The following is a 22777-nucleotide window of genomic DNA, read 5'->3' on the forward strand; positions in this document are numbered from 1 at the left end:
AGACAGGCCCTGTTAAGTGATTTGCTTTTGCCTCTGTGACAACTTAGCAGCACAAAAATGTAAATAGTTTTCAGGGTGTTCTTGACTATTGCAGATGGTACTTCTTGCCATCCAGGAGACATCTGTACAGGCGATACTGGTTTCTCGAATAACAATAATAAAGATTTCAGACACGCATGCGGTGCCCACAGGACGAGTAATGTGAATCACGAAAAGCTGCTAGAATGAGATGACTTGGATAAACAGCTCTTAAACAGCAAGATTTTCTCCCAGTTTCTCTATTTTTACATAGAATAGTGGATTGCTTTTTTTTTTATTTCTTTGGAGATGGAAGTTTTTGTTATTTTACTATGAATTACTGATTAAGAGCAATAACTTTCAAGCTGGTATCCTGTCTTTTTAATATACAAAATATTATTGAACTGTCATATTTATTGTTTCAGGCTACTATAAAAACATCCAACACATCAAATCAAGGGTTTGGTTTTTGTTTTTGTTTTTTAGACTAGTTGGATAGTTGGGCTTTATGTAGACTGACAATTCGATTTCTTAACACCATATGCTTAAGAGTATGGTGTGTAGTTCACCATGTAGATCATTATGTGGTCAGAAGATTACATATAACGCTTCATTTTACGAATGAATTGATCATAGCATACAGGCCTTTAGAGTTGCTAAATAGATAAAGGTAAAATTATAAACACAAATGCCATCTTTGAAGTACTACAGTGAGTTATGCCCTTTTGAAAATGTTACCTGTAATGACATTGAGATGTCTACATGTAGTGTTATCCCATATATCTCGCTGGATGTTGAATATTCACCCTTTCTATAGTTTGAAATTCATCTGGTGCCATAAACAGCAGACAACTGTGGGCTGTAATCATTCCATTCAGCATTTCTAAAAGGTTTTATTTAGTGGCTGAAATCATGCCATCCTCTTTTTTTTTTTTTTCTTCCCCCCCCCTTTTTTTTTTTGGCATTTCTCTTTACTGGGGCATTGACAGACATCATCAGTGTCTTTGAAGAAAATTATTGTTACTTGAATTGGTTTTCTGTACCAGTGATTCTTTCAGCATCCTTTCTTGAAAATAATTACTATTATATCGTTACAGACAGATTAAGTTTCAGCCTAAGGGTAATATTTCATTTCCTTGTGGTTTTTTTGGGGACTCAGTCTCTACACATACCTGGAAGTGTGTTCTGCAGATCATTTGTTAAAGTTTAATGCTGCTGCTAGCTAGCAGTGCAAAAGAGTACTGTCACCCTGGGAATATTTCGTCCCTTTCACCTTTTCCTAATTTTGTGTGGATTTGTGCAAAAGCAATGAATGAAAATTCAAGAACTGACCAAGTGGGATGCTCTAATTGCATTTCCTCAGTTTTCAAGACTTTTATGTTTCCACATTCCTGCACTGTTTTAACTGAGTTAAATTAAATTATGATTCTTAAAGTTCTAAAAAATGTTTATGAATTAAAGGGGCCATGATGTAATGTAACTGAAGAATACTTCAAGGGCAATAGGTGCCCTTACTGGAGGTAAGACTCATCTCATCTGAATTTAGATATCTACAAGAAAGCCGTGTACCTGTGCAAGTCCTCAAGTCCTTTGAGAGAACGAAATTGTGCTAGGAAGCAATTCACCTAACCCGTTTTATATGTCTTCTCTATGAGAAGATTAACATAGAGCTCGTAGAGATTCCGATAGGACCTATGACATATATTTTGATTAAAAATTGTATTGAGTGTGTGGGTTTTAAATGGTGTCAGCAGAACCAGCTCAAACCTCTCTAATTAAGGAGGCAAGCATTACATTTCTTAAGCAAAGGATGAATTAACTCCTCTGACAGGTGTGAAACTTCCTTGATGGGTGTGAAAACAAATACGGGATGTCCTTCTCAAAATTACTGCGCTTAATTTTTGTCTGTGAAACACATCTTTTTAGAATAACGCTTCTTGGGTTTTAGATGATCTGTTACAGAAGAGTTTTAAATCGCTCTTTAAAACAAAAGAGTGATTTATCTTAGCTCTTTATTTATTTACCTCTAAATGAATTCAGTAACACTAGATTGCAGTACTTTCAAACTTTTCCGCAAACCCCACTGAAGTCATGTACAGAGACTCGCTGGTCCTGGCCATCCTCTTTCTAAATAGCCACCTATACCTACCCCCGGCCTGTGAGTGAGGCACAGTGCGTGTCCTCAGGGAATTTCCTCTCTTTCAAAACAGATGGATGGCAAGCAAATGACACAGCAGCATCTTTGCTCAGGCAGCCTAAGGTTTTCATCCTGTATAAGAAATGAAGGCAGGCAAACATTTAAAAAACCATATTCGTTCTATTAGTTAGGGAAAACGAAACATCAAGAATAGAAGGCAGAAAACAGTAGGAAGTGTATCAGAGAACAAGGATATGGACAGTTTGTAGGTGGTGTTGTGGAAGGGAATGCTTAGAGATGCAGGAAGATTAAATCTGGGAGGTGTATTCAGCTGTTTTGTCGCCTGGCAATACAAAGCAGTGCCAATATGCTCTGAGTGTTTTATGCTATTCCAGAGCAGCTTAAATTACCCCAAACACGCTGGTGAATCCTAATCATAAAGTTTAAGTAAGATTTATGAGTTAGATGGCATGCCTTCAAATCAAAAGGAATAATAACTAGTACTGTTCTGTTTGAATTCCTCGTTCTATGTTTATATACAACATATTTAATGACAAAAAACAAGGGAAAATGATAAAAGTTAAGGTTGAATGTTTTTACACTTGCATTTCATTAATTTAGGACTGTTGTTTGGAAAAAGTAAAATTTTATAAGAGAAATTCAGACCTTAATCATGAGCTTAAATTAAAGCCAACCTTGTGAAAGAGTGAAGTTTGACATTCTAGTAACCACTCGTCTGCAGAAACAAGAAGTGAATTTTACATTGCATACCATCATCTGAAATTATTTTCTTTTCTAAGACTTACTGTGGGAAGAATTATTCCATTTGCACAAAAGGCTCTTCGATATATTGATACGTATCCTGACAGACAGCCAGAGGCTTGTGCTACAGATGTACGTTTTATCTGTTGACATCTGAGTTTTACTGACAGTCATTTCTGTTGCATACCTTTAGCATGAAGCAGCTAAGTGTTTTGATCATTCAGATCTCTCATTACCTTTCAAAAATTACTAAGATTTTGAATCTAAGAGATTTGAAGAGTATTTAAGTAAGAAAGAGTAGGTTTTGTTCTCAAGACGAAAGATATGTCATATTTCATCTGTCTTTGCTTGTGCGAACAACTTAAAACTAGGTGTACATCCCAGTTCTGTTTTCCTGTTTTGCTTTTTAATGCAGTAAGAACAAAAGTCAAATTTCTGTTGCTCAGTACCTGCTTAGCCTCCAAAAGTGGTTTAAGCAGCTTTAACTCAGAAAAAAGAAACTCAGAAAAATTTTAACTGCCACTGCTGTGCATGCATGGAAAAATAGGCAGCATTGCTTTACCGGCAAAGCAAAGAGAAAGGCTGGAGTATAAAAATATAAAATGGCGCATTCTCTAGAAAGTCGATTGCAGTCTTCAGAGAGCAATGAGAGTTTCAGTTTCCAAGCAGATACGGCCATCCCTGGGAACAGCGGGCAGCGGGACGCTCGGCGGGGAGCCCTGCGGATGGGTGGTACCCTGGACAGCGCTGGCACCCGCCTCAGGTGCCTCCCGTGCTGCAAATTAAGGTCATGCCCCTCTCCTTACGAAGACGAGTGTTAACTGTTTCCCCGAGTAGAGTTTCAGAGAGATGATCCATCGCCCCAGATCACAGCCGATGGTAAATGAGAAGGTATGAGAGGGCAGGGAAGTGTTTTGTAGCTGGGTGATTAAGGTGAAACCTGCCTGGCACTTGCACTTCCGGGGAAACCGTCACAGTGCTTTCAAGTCCCCTGGAACACCGTTGCAGACAGTGGAGAGACAGAACGAGAGGAACCTTAAAGTAGTGGTTATGACTTCAAAATCTTACATAGGTGAAAATACATGGTAGACAGACCATGTTTTTTAATTCTAGAATTTATTCTGTAACCACTTCAGAGAGAGGAAAAAAACTTTGTGCTTTACAGTCTGCGCTGATCTTCCCCACTTGCCTTCATCCTTTACTATCCTTTCAGTTTGGGGCGTTTTTTGTAGACTCACTGAACTATACTTCTCTCCATGCTTCCGGAGACTGTTTTTGATTGTGTTCTTGTTCTACTCTCAGCCATTTCCAAATTGGGAACTGTTTGAAATTCCTGCTACTTGGCTATGGGACTTTGGGCACTTCTTTTTGTTTCTTTTGGCTTGCTCTTCATTATAACCCTAAAAGCACATGTAAACTTGTGGTCAAGAGTGCAGTTCTGAAAAGACTTGACAATGGGCCTGACAGCTGTGAAGCAGTTGATCATTTGAGTTAATAATCGGTGAACAGCCTTGTTTAGCTCCAGTGTGATTAACGGGGTGGTGCCATGAAGTATATGCCCAAGCAAAGGTTTTGGATACCATAAATTTTTTTGCTCCTATGACTTAATTTAGACATTCCATATGGCACTTTAAAATAAAGAATTCTCCAGCGCACCATTATGGAAAGTAAGTTTCTCTTGGTCTTCGTCCAGTATTATATTAAGTGGTCACTTTTAAGGACATCTATTGTAGCCATTGCCTAGAAAAAGGAGTTCAGCCATAATAGATTGGTTGTGTACACTTTCAACAAAACTTTAAATATTTATACTTTCTAATTTATGGTGTGTGCTCTGTTCCTTAAATAAAGAGCTATCCTGAATATGATCCATCTAGCTCTTCCAAAAAAACAAAACAGAGCATTAACCCAAACAAAACTGTTCAATTGTATTACTATTCCTAGTTCACCCCAGTTCCATACTATTTAAGACATTTCTTCCTTTTGTGATTGCTTAGTGATTGTCTCAAACCACAGCTGAGTGATAAAACTAATGATATTTTCTAACATGCTCTGCGCCTCTGAGAATGTGATTAAAATATGTCTAATGCCCATCAAGTAACCTCAAATTATCATTGCTATCTTTATTCTGAACTCAAATATAGCAGAACTTAGCAAAGACAATCACAACTCCAGTTTTGAATCCTAAAGGCAGGTGGGGTTGTAAGAATAAAAGGTTTTGTTTAATCAGCCAACAGTCTCCCATAGTTTTGTTAAAGATCGTCAGAAAGAATTCAAGTCTGCTACTTTAGTTTTGCCATTATTTCCTACAAATCACTAGGACAAAATTCAAACATTTTGAAATAATGTTTCTGCTCCTTTAAATTCAATAATTTTTTATCTAGCCTACTAACTTTGTTTTCTCCATGATTGAAATTTAAATATTCCATAACTACAAAATTTGAAATGAACATAAGGAGTGCGTATCTGTTGGGGAAACGCGACAGGCAGAGTTATCTTCCTCCTCTGCGTTCTCTAAACCAAGGCACCACACCGACAGATGCTTTGCGCACTAGTGATAATTGGAGTGAGGGAGTATTTGAGCTTTACTCATGATTTCCTCATACATTGCAGGGTTTCTTTTTCACAGTGCTGAGCACCTGCAACATCTCCACATGTGTCCATGAGTCCCTTAGTGCCGTACCTTGCCAACGGGTGGCAGAACCCCTCCAAAGCTGTCCTACTTCTTGTGGCCAGTTGCAGACATTGCTGTACTTCCCTGTAAATGGGATAGCATAGCCCACATAGAAACGTGAAGCCACAATGCACACAAAGCAGTTGCAAATTACTGTTTGAAGGATCTAAAGAGCAAGCAAGTATGATTTTTACTAAATTTATCTATTTTCTTGAAGACAGACTTGCCAAAAGAAACCCTTTTTCTTCAAAGCATGGTAAACATAACCATAACACCTTGTGTTTTCTGTGAAAGATAATTAATTTTTAAGTTGAGCCAAAGACTAAAAAAATCAGTGGACTTGACAGCAAAAGCAGGATCAGGGGATGCAGCTTCTAATGAAGCATCTCTGTTTACTTTGTTCTCATTTAAGGAGCCTCTCTCCAATTATGTTTGGGTTTTGTGGCATCTTGCTTAAAAACTGCGGGGTCTACCAAGAGCAAACGATTTCCAAGCACAGCGTACTGTCACAGGCACCTTTTGCCTCTTTCCCACACAACAGCAAATTAAACAGGCACTTTGCCTCCTCCACAGACTTTTAAGTCGAAAAATAATCAGACCCAGCAAAGGAGGAGGATGCTCTCTGCTACACAGCCCAGAGAGAGACCTATCTCATCTCACTTAGTCTGTGCTTTCAGGACTGGGATGTGTTTGTTATTCCACTGCTCAGCCCTAATGGACACAAGACATTGCAAGCTTTAATCCAATGCAGTAAAGCGTTATCCACGCTATATTATCATATTGGGTCTCCAGCAACTAGAAAAATAATAATGTGTGCTTGTAAATAGCACTGTTGTTGCATAAAGGTCAGGTCACCTCCTGGTTTTTTTGGGCAGATCTCTGACTCTGCAAAGCTGTGGGAGCTTTGCTGTGGGTTGAGGGCAATATGCAACCTTAAATTTGTAACTGGGTCGCTGGCTAAAACAGGCTTTCTGCTATGTATTTGGTGCCTGTAGTTGAAGACAGTTTGTATAAAAAGGTTTCTGCAGAACAGAAGCTGTGGAATCAGGTCCACCAGATGGACATAGTGACAGGATCTAGACCTGTGCCATGAGAATCAGCTTTTACCAGAGTCTGAGGCTAATGCACCGCTCGGGACAAAGATACTTGTGTTTTTACAACGGAGTAATCATAATAAGTATATTATACCTCCTACGAATACTTAATAAGTATTTTTAAAGTTAAATTTAAGTTATTGTTCTATGGATAGTAAAAGTTTACACATAAAGATTTGGCTTAAAATTTGGGTTGGGGCTTCCTTTGGTTAGAAAGGAAAAAGGGATTTCTCTCATTTTTCATTTTAAAAAGGGGTGCCTGGTATTTTTTTCAGAACTATTGTGCTTTCCTCAGTAATTATGTAAATGCTAATTTTTTGCTACTTGTTTTGCATTCTGCATCCATGCATTATTTTCTCTCTCAAAACTTAAGTTATGGTAAAGTAACAGAACTTTAAAGACAAGGCACTTTCCTGGGTAAATCTTTTCTATAAAGCATAAGTGTAGAGAAAATAATAGGTACAAACTCTTTTTGTATCTTTTTTGTTGTTGTTTGGTTTTTTTTTTTTTTGTAAGATATTTCTGTTGTCTCTCATCCACAACTGGTACGTCCTTTCTAGACATCTTTAAAGTCTCAGAGGGGCAGGGAACTTCTCAGCAAAAACAACACCGTGTCTGGCTATGTGGGAAACACCAGGGGCACAGCAGGATCAAAGTGTTTCTATATGCACCCTCCTGTGACTCTGCTGGTGAGATAACCTTGCAGAGCTATGGGGAGAGGGAAAGAACTTGTGGTGCTAGACAAAATTAGCACACAAGACCTGTAAGTCAGAGAAAAACTTCTCAGGGAATGGTCCCTTCTGCATTCAGCACACTTCAGCCTGATTTAGTGTCTACTTTTAGGTAGTATTCACCAGGAGAACTTGAGAATGCCAAATAATGTAATGATAGATCCTGAGTGTAACTCTTCACATCTTTATTCAAGAATAAAATATTTGGTTCACTGATAAAGTTTTATTTTAGTCAATGTCCTACCAATTATTTTCATTTACTCTCTTATCTATAATTACCTCATTAGCACTGTCTGCATTGTGATGATACAACTGCTTCTCCCTGCCTTTGGCTTTTCCTTCTCATTTCCCCCCAAATAGATAATAATAATATGTGATGGGATGATTTCCAGCTAGCATCTATCACCTCCTCCTCAATCTATAATCTAACATTAGACTTGCTTCTCTGCAGGCTTTTTGGTTTCTGCTTTCCTTTCTCATAGCCTGGAGGATTTATATTTTAAAAAGCATTCTTTTTTCATTTAGAAGAGTTATTGAGTTATATGTGCCTAGCTTCATACACCACGCTAAATTTTCCTGAGGGTCTGGCTGTGAACTTTCACAGGAGGAGCTGCTGAACGCTCAAGACTTTTAACAGTTTGACTTAATTTATAGGTGCCAAGCCCTTGAAAATCTGTCAAAACTAAGATTCAAAATGGGATTGGAGACCGCTTGAGAAATGAAATATTTTCAGAGTTGACATTCTTGTTGACCAGTACTTTGAAAGGAGCTAAAACTTTACTAAAACTTGAACTCCAAGAATTAAGTCAGTCTTTAACTACTTGAGATCAGGACCAGGAAGGCCTACTTGAAGGTGGGAATTATTTTATCTACATCTGCTCTAGACCTCTTTTACCTTTGTCCAGCATCTGGTACTGGCCGAGGGCAGAGGCAGAGCGCAGGTCTTAGTCAGCCTTGAGTCTGATTAGTCTGGTAATTATTATGTCCCTAAAGCCCTGAGCAATTTGGGGAATCTGGTCTACAATAACCAAATGTCACTTGTAGTATTCTTGCATATTTTCACATTATAGTTAAGGCAGAAATTATGTTGTCCCGCTTATCCTGTAAATATATATGAGACTTTGAGCACAGGCGGAGAGTTTCGTCATGACTTTCCATTCATTTGATTAAAAACCCTACATGAATTTTGTGTGTATCATGTCTTCATTCTTCTTTTCTAGAGCTGACGTATTTCTGTCATCATTATTTGTTTATGTAGTGCCAGCGCGAGAGTGTTTGGCTCTTCATTAGTTGTCTGTATGTAAACCAATAACTTGTAATTACTTGTGAGCGTGCCTTTAGGAAATCAGGAGACGACACTTACACATTCATATGCCTTGTTTTAGAAAGAAGTCGGAGGCATCATGCTACTGCCCTGTTGGAACAGATGTATCTGGTATGCAAAATGTACATGCCACATGTGGGCTAACTATGAAACAAAATTAAAATTTTAATCAAAGTCTCCATGCATTTCCCAAGTATTAAACAGCAGATTGTTAGGCGTATAAGTAGGTCACACGTTGTGTTGAGCGATTGTGCTTTGTCCTTAGCCATCTGGCAACATGAATCAACGTCAGCTGGATGCAAATATAACTCTGCAAAGGTGACCTTGGTAACAGGATTGGTCCACTGAGCAGAGACTACAGGAGAGTTACCTGCAATCACAAGAATACTTCAAGGGAAAATCCGAAAGTAAGGTTTCTTGATTCTAGGAAATCTTATGACAACCGCTACCAGTTTGGTAGTCTGCTGTTTGTCAGTGGTAGCTACATTTAGTGTCAAATCAGGGATTACTTTAATCGCTACTTGTATACTTATATTTCAGTGAATGACTGAGAATTCACTGAAATTCAGAGTAGGTATAAATGAGGGGGAAGGCACCAAATAAAAGCAAAAATGATTCATTATTATCAAATGCTGCTAAAAAGAGAGGTTCCGGATATTATCCAAGGATGTGTTTTTGAGGAAACGTAGCTTTTGAAGTTCTCTGTCTTTAAAAGTCTCTGAAGCTTAACCCAGCAAATAGAAAATACTTGTAGCTCAGTTGAAATGACACTATCAAGACAAATTTGGCTGTGAGTTTTAAATCTGTGGGTCTGAAATCTAAAATGAATAGAAAATTCTATAAGGAAAACATGTCTACTAAAACTTCTCTGTTGTGTTTTCAACTCAAAACAGCACAGTATTTTTCATGTATTAGAGGCTTTCCTGGAGTGCACAGTCAGCTTTGCATTTTGCTGCCTTACTTTAGGTGTCAATGTTTGAAATCTTTGGCTTAAGCATCTTTCAGAGTGACATGTCTGCACGACAAAATTAGAATCCAGTTCTGATGGTTCCCAGTCTTGTTTTGAAACCACTAATCCCACAAAGGAGTTTTGTGGTCTACTCAAGTTTTCCTAGTTGACTGCATTAACAATGAAGTCAGAGTTTCCCTTGTATGGAAAACAAAAAAGGGGAAAGGCAGATTTATGGATTTCCAGGTTCCGTGCTATCTACAAAATGGATTTAGCATATGCCAAACCTACAGCAAAGAAGTTTGCTCTTACATTATCCTGAACAGAAGAAGCATTTTTCTTCTTAAACAAAGGAAACACTGTGAAGCATGGAAGCCATCAGGTTTCCTCAGCCTGCCTTCCCCGCATAATGACTCATGCACTTAAAAACGCCACTACAAAATGAGAATGCAGTGCTCTTGTCTGCACACAAACATGCTAATTTAAAATGTGTGTTCACATACTGTGAACTAATTGTCTTCAAAATTCAGAGTTATTTGGTTTCTTCAGTTACGGCTAGGCTCTATTGGAGTTTCCAGTTATCATTGTTAATTATTATTATTATTATTTATTTCTGAAAGCATTTTATTGGAACATAGGAACTACTCTTCCTGCACAGTAAATGTATCGAACCACATTTATTTCTGTTTCTCTAGTACTAAAGCAAAGAAAACTGCTGCTTAAAAGTTGTGGAAGCCGTTGTAAGACAGCGAGGATGTGAGCAGGAGCCATACGTTAGCCATATGTTTATACCTGCCCCCAATAAAGAGTGTCTCAGGCCAACGTTTAGGTGAGGGTGTAAGAAGTTGTGTTACTTTCAGTTGACTTGCCTGCGTGTGTTTGAGGATGAGAATTTGCCTTGCTGAAAGCCAGCTGGCATTACGAAAGGAGAAATAGCAAATCTTGAAATATAATACACGTTCACATAATCTAAGATTATTATTGTCCACTGAAGATGGCTTTTTCAATGTATGGGAAAAAAATCTAGTTTAGTACTGAAACTATTAAGAAGTACATTCATCTAAATTACTGTGTCTCAGAGAAAGTTTACGATAACTCATAGCGTGTGTCCACGATGGATATGTGAAAAGTATAACATCTGATTTTGCTTTAAGCTTATTTTCTTTTTTATTTTGTGTAAGTATTATAAATTGACCTAGGGCTACAGGCTTGGGTATATCTAGATCTGCGATCAGTATACAGCATAAGTTATTTCTAGATGTGAAATATTCTTGCATCCACAAAGAGTCTGGTTATTCACTTGGTATAAATGCGCTAGGGAAATAAGTAATTTTAGTGCTTTTAAGTGGTTTGCAATCATCTTTTTTCAGGTTATTGGATTTAAATCTTTTTCCAGTACTTGTGAACTATTCAGTTGGATGAGTCTGTTTCTAATCAATCACCAAGTCAGACATAGCAATTGGATCTCTAGGTTCCTATTCATGAGTCTGGTTTAATTTCAAAGATATAATCTGAAAGACTTATACTAACTGCGTTAAGGATTTCATTGGACCCAAGATGAAATCACGGTCCCTCCTGAAATGGTGAATTCTTACGCTGATTTCTAAAGATCTCGGTCGGAATGGCAAACGTTTGAATCAGTGGAGCAGCAGGCATTTCCTAGGACATTACTGGATTCTAGCACAAATTCATGAAGTTGGATCTCTGCAGAGATCTTGTTACAGATTCATATTCAGAGCAGAACTTAAAAATCATTAAAGCCAATAGTTTTAAGTGCATACTTCCATGTAAGTGCTTGCTCATAGCACTGTCTAACAGAAACCAAAGGGACCAATAATTCCCTAACAACGTTAGAGACTTTTGGAGCAAATGAAATTGTTTCCAAATCAGGCAAAAATGAGTAGACATTCAGAATGCCAGACAACATCTGTAACACCTGGAGACTGAAGATGGGGAACACTTCTGATAGCACTTGTGTAGGTGTATTCTCAACCGTTTCCCAGAATCTATACATTTTGCGGGTTTGGATAATACTATTTGCAAACCAATTGAGTCTAACTTTTTCTGTTAATTAAGAAAGCTAATTGGAAAATGTCCTTAGAAATTAGGTTTCTCCCCTGACATGCTGTAAATAAATAAGTTATGTCGGAAAACAAGATGAAGATAAACGAAGGACTGTTTCAAGCTTTCAAAGAACAGGAACTGTTTAGTCCTCTAAACAACAAAAGTACATTTCATCATCTAAATATCAACGTATGCATTAATATTTACATTCATTTAATCGATACTTATTTGATTGCATTCTTTTAATAAGAAACAGATAAAGTAAGTGCTATTGCAAATATTTGCTTGCATTCATATCACTTCCCATTATTTCTGCATGTCATCAGTGGTTAGTGCTATTGAGCAGCCTCCAAGCTGCCCCCAGCTGAGGCAGCCCCTCAGAGCCCTGGGAACGCTGGCATTTAAACAGCTTCCGAGTTGCAGCCCTTCTCCTGGCAGAGCTCAGGTACGCCCCAGGGGGGAGGCAATTGCCCACTGTCACTTCACAATTCCCTCTCATGAGACTATCGGCACTGCTGGTTTTATTGGCTTGCCAGGCATGTTGAGCTACTCGAATAAATGAGGTTGAAGGGAACCAAAAACGTTGCTGTTTGATCAGATTTCACAGGCAATGTATAGGTTCTCATTCTTTGATCGCTTCCAGAACTGTATGTTGAGTCAGCTGCATCTGACGCCGACCTTAGCTTTCTGCCCTACCCTTCCCTGTAGTCGGCTGAGTGAGATAAGTAACCCCCAACTTTCTTCCTTATTTGCGGTCCTGCCTATTAATGTAGATTCCAGTTGGCAGCAGATTACATTAATGCACTTAATTAATTTAAGCTACAGCAACTAGCAAGCAGATACAGAATTTGCTCAGCCATGCCTGCAAGAATGGCATAATCTTCAGGAGAGAAAGGGAGGATTGCTAGGGATACTATCTGCTTTAGCTGCACCAATTTAGTTATCCATAAGTGTGAATTGAAGCCTTCCTTCTGGAAAAAAATCTGGAGCCCGAGTAAATTTGAAATATGACAAGTGTACTTTAGCCTCCCTATATTTTTGCAGATACAGTAGGACTCCATCTCTTCGAGAAACAATAGTGTTCATGAATTTGCAATAGCTGAGTGGGGGAACTGAGGCCCTAAAATGCTTGGTTCTGCATGGGCCCCTCACAAAAAGACAGTCCCTGCCCTAGTTGCTTCCTGAACATAGTTTTCAACCAAATTAATAATATAAATATTCGAGCAAGAATTAAACACTTGTATTATGAAAGAAAACTTGAAGTACTTCTCTCTCATTAAACCTAGTGAATATACATTCAGCATGGTTATTACATTAATTATACACCTAATATATTTTTTGCAATGTGATAAATATCTCCAAGCACTGTTCAAAAAAAAAATCCAACAACTAAGAAATTAATAAGAGACAGACTGGGATGGCTGTTTGAATAAGTATTTTTGGGGTGTCAGAGAAAGTGCTAGTAACAAAGTTGGACACTTCTAAAATCCAGTTTCTTCTGAAGCTGTAAATTTTCAGTCCTGGCTTTATAAAGCATTGAGACATTTTTGTTTGCCTTTTAAGTCTTGTAAGAGTCAATGCAACATTTTAAAACATAGTAGTAGCCTAGCATCAGTCATCACAGTCTATTTAGCCTGGTGAATAAAGAGTTTCTGGTTTGAGAATTTTGCCTGCTGGCTCACAATTGGTACAGTTTTGGTCTGGATCTTCTTATTATTGCTTCTGAATGCTACTGCTCTGAGATAAGCATCAGTGTAGCTTTTGAGAATTAGGGATCTTCCAAACTGGTATTTGTTAATGTTATCTTTCATGACGTTTACTGGTTGGAGTTTCAACTCTAAAATTATCCACCTGTACAATGCTCAGAAAACTAGCTTATCTGGGCACATAAAATAAAAGCTTTAGAGGAGGCTTTAAAAGAGATGCATCTCTCTCTCACCAAGGCTCTGCTAGACTTGGTGCAAATAAGGAAGCATTTGTGGGCACCCAATTTGCCAAAGCTCTGAAGCCATGCCTGTTCTGAAGCCTGCAGGGTTGCTTCCTAGAGAGTTTTTACCTTTGTACATCACTTTTAGCATAGCATCCTAAAACTTCTTGGTGGAAATGCAGGTCAGGCTGCTGTGATTGATCAGATCGCCTTAAGATGAACCTAAGCAGATTTTAGCCTTTTGCAGTGGGAATGATGCAAAAATTTTTGGAGAAGAAAAAAAAGTTGATACACTGGTAAGCAAAAGTAACACACACTCTTCCTTTCAGTTTATGAGGTTTCATGAAAAGAGACAGGGATTGCAGTGTCCTTCTCCTTGTCCTCTGGAAGTCTGGTATCATGACGGAGCCCAGGGGTTACTGCTTTCCTGGTAACTGCAGTTCAGAGAGAGGCTCAAATCTCAGGAACACGAATGCTCAGGAGCAATGTACTGGAAGCATTGGGTGGAATCTTCCTTAATTCAGTACCACTGCAGTACACCCATTTTTCTCAGCTGTTCCCATGCTTGTGTACTTTCCTGACTTAACTGTGTTCCAGAAGTGAAAGAATTGGCCTGTATCTACCCAGCACAATCAGTTGAAAATATTGTTGTATAAACCTGACAACAAAAGTGTGGGTGGATAAGGTCAAACCCAGATGCCACCTGCAGATATCCCCTTGGCGTACAACTAGAGTATTATTCTCTTCAAGGCCGGAAAGGGCCGGAATTGAGACAGAAAGGCTGGGTGGTCCCCAAATTTAATGTGCCAAGAAAGAGTTCCAGCCTACTGTGCTCTTGGTTCCTCAGGCTGGAGATAAAAAACACAGTTAAGCCATTTTGCACTTCATAATGTTGAGAAGACAAATCTCAGCAAGTGTCTCCTATTTTTCTCTCGTCACCTGACCTCACTTTGGCCATTTTGTCATTGCTTAGAGTAGTTGTTTTCATGAACCTCAGAATTAGGTGGTAAGTCGAGACGTAGTCCACCAGCTGAGTCAATAACACAGTGGGTTTGTAGGTAATTTTTCAGGGTTGTATGCTGTTTGGAACAGGAAATCCGTGATTTTAATTAGCAATAAATAGGAAATAGTCTGCTGTGAATTGATCTTAAACAGGTACTGCTGTACTAAATTAGTTCAAAATAAGCAGGATTTTCCATTGAGCAAATTGATATTAAGGCATCTTGAGTTTATCAGCAGTAGCTATGTTATCTGTCTGAGGCTAACTTTGGTTTCAGGGAAGAATGAAGCTGAAAATCTGTTCTTAGACACAAACTAATGAGCTTAACAGAGTATGGAGCATTGATACGGAAGGGACTTCCCCTGTGTAATCATTTGAAGAACTAATTGGCATATGTATTGCTTTTTACAAAATAAATGGAACTAATAACAATTTGTCAAACCCCAACATTTTTGTTTGTTTATTTCACAATCATTTAATGTTTAATGAAAGTTTGGGAGATGACGCTTTCTCAGTGTGGTGTTTGTGTAAAAGATCCTTTTATCTGACACTTCATTAGGAAAAGGATTTGGATTTTGAACATTCTTAGGAAATAAATCTCCTTTTGCTGCAGGGAAAGCTGTGCAATCTGCTATATTTAACACTGAGAAGGACCTAAAATTGCATAAGCTATCATGCTAGCTCCGTAAGACAAGACTATGCTATTGCTTTCAGATTCTAATAGTATTAAATTTTGAACTAATAGCTTATATTTCGTACAATTTCGCAGATGGGAGAGTTGAGACCTTAGCAGTGAAATGACTTACGGAAAATTGCAAAGGAAATCAGTTTATCAGATAAGATGACTAAACTATTTCATTTGTATGAAGCATTGAATCAATGAGACGTCCATTTGCCTGATGCTTATCTCAATGTCACCGGCATTTGCTCATAATAATTTCAGAGATGTTATTGGTATCACTTTGGATATGTACTGGTGTGATTTAGAATGACATTTTGGGATAGGAGAAGAATTTTTTTTAATTTGCAGTCTTCCAAATTTGAGTGTCATTTTTGGAAAATCAATTTCTGTCTCGCCATCAAGACTTGTCCTTTACATCCCCCCAAAATAATTTATTTACAAAAACCAGGTATTAACACTTTATACTTTAAAACAATCAAATAATGTGGTATGCTTGCTAAATTGGGGCAATGAGTATGTTTCACTGAGAAGCTTTTGGGCTTTACTCTCTTTGACCTGTTTACTATAAGGAAAGAGGGAAGACTGAGCCATCGCAGAATACTGCTGCAGGCTGTGTTCTTACAGAAATAACTTAACTAGGTTAGTTGATGCTTAACTAGGCATCAGACAAGTAGTCCCAGTGTTGGGTACTATATACCTTATTTTAAAATTATGCATTGTGTGGACAGAAAGCTATTTTTAAGATGGAGCTAAGCTGATTTTTCTTAGTTTTATGGTTCACCTCAGAGAACAGAGGTCCTCCTTCCCAGTCCTTGTTACGTTCTTACACATATGCGTGTATATATTTATACATCTTTGTAACACTTGAGTTTTAAAGGATGAGTGAGAATTCAGCATTGCTTAACATGAAATATTGAGATACTTAATCTGTATCAAAGGAATATTTGAATGTGTGATCTAGACAGACTAAGTCTTTAACGACAGGAAAAGTTTTGTCGGTAATGCAGATTCTTACATAAAGTCTTTGACAGCTTCATGCTTTCCTATGATGCAACACATTTTGTGAACACTGCTTGTTTTCTGTATAGGAGCCTTGGTATTCAGACTCTTTACAGTAATGGGACCAGTATAAGACAGCTAAAAATGCTTCATTATCATGTAAGAAAGAAATTAGTAGTTCCTAAAGCTCTTGGTGGCCATGTCACCATGGCCAGTGAAAGAACTCTTGACTTCACTTCAGTTATTATAGTGCTTACTGAATATAATAACACAAAATCATTCTGCCCAGTAAAAATACAATATAATTCTATGATTCCTTTCTTTGCTTAGCCCACTCACAATGCTAATCAAAGTCTCTTTGATTCTTTCATTCCCTTTAATTGACCATGCATTCTTTCATAACTGCTGATGAACGCTAAAATAATCCCTCGCCCACCTGCTGTTCTGGATCAGCTACAGCAATACCGACTCCCTTAGCATTCTTTCCATATTTAAAGTAATCTTGACTTCTTTGTGATGAGCAGTTGATTCACAGGGGTTGCCCGACTGCCTCTCAGACTAAGGCAATTTGCCAAATGCATCCATGGAGTGAGGAGTGAACTTTTAATGTACTCTGACTGATATCAATAGCAAAATTCAGATTGACTTCAGTGGAGCAAGCCCAGGTCCTAAATGAGTAAGTCTTTGAGACTTTCAATTTAAGCCATCCACTGAGACATTCACAGAATCTTGTCAGCCTCATCACTGCAGTGCGTTAACTGTTCACGCTTGACCAGAGGAACACGAACTCTGGATAAAAGAGTCCCAGGCTGGACTTTTTTTATCTAACAGTCATTTATTATGTTAATGCAAATACGTTTCTGAGAAATAAATTCCATTTCTAGCTTGCAAGCTAATAAATGTTATTCTACATACAGTAAAGGTAATAGATAAAATGTTTTGTACCTGCAGAATTTCAGTGATATTCTGCCTGGACCTTGTACTGAGGTTTGGGAGTTTTGTTTGGGGTTTTTTTTCAGCTGAAAAATATATATTCTGACTTAATCTTGTGGTATTTATGAAGCTGTTGCATAATAGTAGTTGATTTTTTAAAAAGGGTATAACTAAAGTAATCAATAGGAAGCAGGAATGAAAATGTACTTTTCTTGCCCAAGACGAGAAATAGGAGTGCATATGAGGATTATTCTTGCTGCAGTTGGATTGTCTATGTGTAATTTAAGTGTCAAATTGCATAGTGATGGGTTTCACTCACGTTGTTGTTAAACCAGTGATTTTCACTGGCCCGCAGTAGAATTAATCTGAATTGCTTTTACTGTTTCACTTAGTGAGATGAAAGCCAGGACCATTCTCTTCCTCCTGCATTTCTTCCTCCATCTGTCTGCTTCACAGTCAGCCTTGGATCAATTAATAAGCAACCTACATGTGTGTTGTCTTTGTGACAGGGATGTGGAGGATCTTTTCTGATCCAAGGAAGATGAGAATATAATAAGATTTCACAGCTTCCAAAATATGACTATAAGTTGCTACCTTAAATGTTTTTTGTACTGTTTCTGTGTTGCCATGAGCTAGGTTTTGTCCTTAGTGTCTGTTTGTGCAACCTCGCTGTAGACTACACCCGTGGGAAAGCATGCCCTCTATCCTTTCTTTTCCTTTGTTGCTTGGCTTTGCAATTCAATCTTCTGTTTGTAGATACCTATATGGAGAACACTTTTATGTAAAACACATCTGGTGCGTTATTTTGAAGATGAACTCTATCACACATAACACAGCTGGAAACAAATTTTGAAAAGGAGTCATGGCTTAGTAATTTAGGTCAGAGCTTCTTCCAGAAAGACCAAGACATTTTGCTTGGTCCACTGATTAAATAATGAACAGTATATACTGTTTTCTAGATGGCTTGGTTTTTTCCTCCAGTTTAGTGGCCAGTGAGCTCTGCTTGCTTCTTAGTCAGCTGGCCAGAGTTCCAGCAGAAATATGTCCCACCAGTTGCCACCAGTGAAGAGGTACCCTTTCGCCAGCTGAACCTTTGGTAAGAGCAATATAGTACAGAAACAGGAGGAGCTAGGCATGAATGTTTCATTTCTAAAAATCTTGAGTCACTTGGGTTGCACCATTGCTTAAAACTTTTCCATTTCCCCTCACACTGCTTTTTAAAATCCTTTCTTCTTTCTTTCATGTGGTGATTTTGTGCTGCTGTGCTCTCAGAAAACACCGTCAGTGTATGCCAAAGGCAGCGCCAACAGCAACACATGTAAGGTGCTGAATAACTGAGAGAGGTGTGAATTATTAAGAGAACTCAATGATGTGCTGTCAGGCAGCCCTTGTCGATTAGCAGTAGCCCTTTTTTCTTTTCCCTGATACAATACATTTTCCTTCATTGTATTTTTAAAGGTTCGTAAAAGATAATTGTAAAGAATACAGTCATATTAACAACATTTGATTGGAGGTCTTAGGTCAGCGCAATTTATTGTGGTGAATGACCCAGTTCTGTGCACTAGCAAGAATATAAATCTGGACTAATCGTGGCAGTAGTTCTTTATAGTAATGTCACAATAAATGAGAACACACCACAGCTCTTCACAACAGCTTAGAAACCAGAAATAAAAAATGCAGCCTTTTTTGTGACCCTTTGCACGAGTGAGGACACATTCAGGATCATCAGATAAACCAGAATATATTCAACTTCAATATTTTAAAAGCTTAAACTTGCACTGGATTGATTTCTGGACTTTCTGATGTCTGGTGTCTCCAGAAAACTGCTGGGAAACCAGCATTAGGTAGACATTGACTTTGAACAGCAGAGAGTGTTTTAACACTTCCCCCTGTCATTAGTGGTGTTCTACAGTCCAGTTCCCACGTGTGTCTTCTCTAAAATGTTGTCTCAGCACTAATACAAGCAATAGATACTCAGCTGCTTAGTTATGATTTGGGAAAGTATATGTATTTTCTGTGTTGTATTATCAATGCATTAGAGGTTTCACAAAAAGCTGCTTAATGCAATATCTGTACATACAGAAAGATACTTCTCACACTAGAATCAAGAAGCTGCTTGGGGATTTTAAAGACCAGGTAATTACGACAACTACAGTCACGACCATCAGAATAGAAAAGAGCTTGAAATACGGTGTTTGTTTTAATCCCTGTGTTTCTCTGACTTTCTCTTTCTTAAGCTGCAAGACAATGCCTGGAGCTCCAAAACTAGTGAGCACCCTGTGGTAAATATGTGTGCATAACATAGAATATACGTCTGCTACGCTGGCGTCATTTGGATTGCGAGTATCCTAATGGCGCGAGTGCACAGACTATATTGTTAAAAGCTCTAGAAACAGTATAGGTTTTGAGTGGTGTGTACCCTACTTACAGCTAAATAGTTGTCTTGTAAGCTTATAATTTCCTGTCGCTGTGGAATTCATGCTATCCAGATATCTCTGTTACTTTCCATGGACTGTGTTTTGATAAACAATCAAAAGGAAAATCCTCCGTTTGATGAAGTAGAGGGTTTTTTGTTATCATTTTTGGATGTTACTTTTTTTGAAACGTTTACTTCTTTCGAGCCTGATGTTCATCCTCCAGGTAGGTAAAATCTGCACATTTGCAAATGCGTGCCTACTTTGCACACCCAAATCCTGGCATGTGAGCACCAGCCAATACATACCCACAGTCACCTGCACGCAAAGTAGACGCGCATTTTCACAAACCAAAGTGTGTACTTTAACAGGGACGCTGGCTAAAAACGGTACCAAAAGTAAGGAAAAGTAATAATGTTGCACAAACTAAGGAATTTAGCAAGAGGATGCTTAGTAGTGTTTTCCAAGACTGGTTTTAAGGGAATTTCTAATCAAATCTGAACCTGCCTTCAGTAGTTACAAGCCTCATTGAAGTAACTAGGCCAACATTAACAAAATGTTTGTGTGCTGCAAACATATATGTAATTTTGTAAAAATTGCCAATTTTAAGTAAGGCACTTTATCTGATTTGTCTGTCAGTGGGAGCACAAAACCAGTGAAGTGTATAGATCAAAGGGACAGAAAGATGAAGTACATCAGGAGAAGTGATAAGGAACTACGCAAAACAAAGTAGCTTTCTTTTTTCACTTTACATTTCACCTTCTTGCTGCTACATTTTTTCTGCTACAAACTGTCACCTTCTGCTTCCTCAGCTAATATTTTAGGTTCATTTTGCATGTCAAAACGGTGCAAGCTACCACAGTCACTGGCACCCATTTCCTGACCATCTGATACCCAACATGTATCTTATAACACCATTTGTGTCAGTGTTAATGCAGTAGTTTTACAGCCCGCTGCTACCAAGGTGAGAAAGAGTTCAAGGAGAAAATAAATAAAATGGTTTCATTCATTTGTTGCAACACAAAATAAGAAGGTGGCATAAGTTCCCTTACACAGAATTTCAATCCAATCCAGCCACGGTGTTAGCTGATTATATTTTTTGCCTGCCATTGTGACTCACTTAGAAAGCATTTGTGAATCTGCATGGAAGTGACTCAATGATTACATTCAGTTTAAGAAAATGCTTTGAGAAGAAATGTTTTGTAACAAATTTTAAAAGTACTACTTCAGTTATTAAGCTATTTAATCTTTAAATATTAAATAAGAAATTTCATTTTGTGCTATTGTTTGTTTCTATTTCTTTTTAAAGGTTTCCATTTTCAATTTCATTTGTAACAAACCGGACAGCTAAGACAAAAGACAGTTTACCTCAGTGAACTTGCATGCGATTATTCCAGGGCTGACTCTCACCCTAGTGTCACCATATCACACGGGATGCCATTACAGCTCTGGCTTCTGGACAATGTAAACACAACACTGTCTTGAACACGTGATAGAGTATAAAGTATATGTTGTGGGAAGTGTCAAGATTTTAGTGGCACCAACTGTATCATAAAAGAGCTGTGATTGCACTTCTGCAAACAGAACCAAGTTCAGCAATATACTCATGCAATTGCTATCCATATGAAGCAGTAAATCACTTAATACTGAAATAACACTTATTTTAGAGGAAAACAAGACAGTTGCCACAATAATTTGACACAACAGAGAATGAAACATACTGCAGCCACTTGAAAATGGCATGGCAACGTTGTTTAAAGACTGCAGTTAGCAAGAACCAAAAAGTCACCCATTTTTTCAGTTGCTGGCTATAATTTTATAGCCACCTTCTAGTAACTGCACAAACTAAAAAACTTGGGTCTTTTTGGTTGCTGCTGGATTACCTTCAGGACTTCTCTGATCCAGACCTTAGACCTCTTCAAGAGAGAGAGCTGAAGTTGGGGGTGCTCAGAGTGGTGCGTGATGAACCACAGCTATCCCAGTGAGTCAGCTCCGAGTAGCACGTTGCTGCCTGCAGCACGTCAGGGTCTTCCAGGCAGATGGGACAACCTGACAATCCTGCCGCTCTTTTGAACTATCAAACCGAAGTTTCAGCTCCAGAGATAAGCACCAACTCAGGAGGAAGGCGAATGAACAGTAGTAACATCTCCAACAGCAGCGTGTCCCATGCCTTGCCCTGCTCAGGCACTCGTGCAAGACTGACTCAAAGGGAATGGGCTGTCTGGTGAAGGAGCAGCACCACTCTTGTAAGCACTTGGTGATGTCCTTGAAGGTTTTCCATCCAAACTGCACCGAGTTCATAGGATTAGGCGTGATCGCAGTCTAAGGCCTTCCTGCTGCAATGGCCAGAGGTATTTCTTCAAGCACATACTTCAGGTGGCATGGCTGATGCTCATTTTTTCCTTCAGAGATGTGCTTCTTTCCCCCTCCCAGAAAAAAAGTGACACTTCTTGCGATGTGCATAAGCTGCAGCTTCAACTAAACCTGGATCTCCCACATAACACAGTTGAAATATTGTCCTCTTTCAGAATGGAGTGACAGGTTGTGATAAATAGACTGGTTTCTCTAACATGTGCCTAGTCAAATATTAATGAGCCAGCACACAGAAGCATGAAGTAATCTTTTGTTTTTCATTAAGTGTGTAGATTAAAGAGATGTTATTTTACTGTAATGCACAGAATTGTCATTTCAGCTTAGAGTAATTGTTAATCACATCAAATTGAAATGATCCTTGGTTTTGTTTTAAAGAGCATAGAAGAACAAGAAGTAGAGGAAAAACAGAAGTAGAAATGGAATATGAGACTATAGTGAAAGTGAGTGAAACATTCCCCTTTTTATCTAGTAATGCTAATGTTGTTTTCATTTTACATGTCAAAACTAAGTTAGGAGCGTCCACAATTTACTGCCTGGTGGTTCTTCTGAAATCTTTGAGCAATTATAGCCCTGATTATTATCTGCTAGCTGCATAACATATGCTGCCACTGACCATTACATCCTTTTTTATGCCGTGAAAGCAATTTGTGGCTCCTTCAAATCATACCCCACCCCATTGTCTCCCTGCCTGTTTTATTT

At 38.4% G+C, this 22777-nt stretch overlaps 1 protein-coding gene across 3 annotated transcripts in view; it reads left to right on the top strand.

The window, feature by feature from the left end:
• The window catches only part of PLCB1 (phospholipase C beta 1), a 407361-nt gene that overhangs the window by 361010 nt on the left and 23574 nt on the right, over positions 1-22777 (top strand). Inside the window, exon 32 of one of the 3 annotated variants that reach the window (XM_087775450.1) lies at positions 22454-22518. The exons of the other annotated variants lie outside the window; for them this stretch is intronic. Coding sequence (XP_087631576.1) covers positions 22454-22492 — 39 coding nt within the window. The 3' untranslated portion in view covers positions 22493-22518. The remainder of the gene's footprint in view (positions 1-22453; positions 22519-22777) is intronic. 3 annotated transcript variants of the gene reach the window in all.

This window comes from Nipponia nippon, unplaced genomic scaffold (genome assembly GCF_047370975.1).
Source record: "Nipponia nippon isolate SJK-2023a ecotype South Korea unplaced genomic scaffold, ASM4737097v1 scaffold_4, whole genome shotgun sequence".
Taxonomy (NCBI): Eukaryota; Metazoa; Chordata; class Aves; order Pelecaniformes; family Threskiornithidae; genus Nipponia; species Nipponia nippon.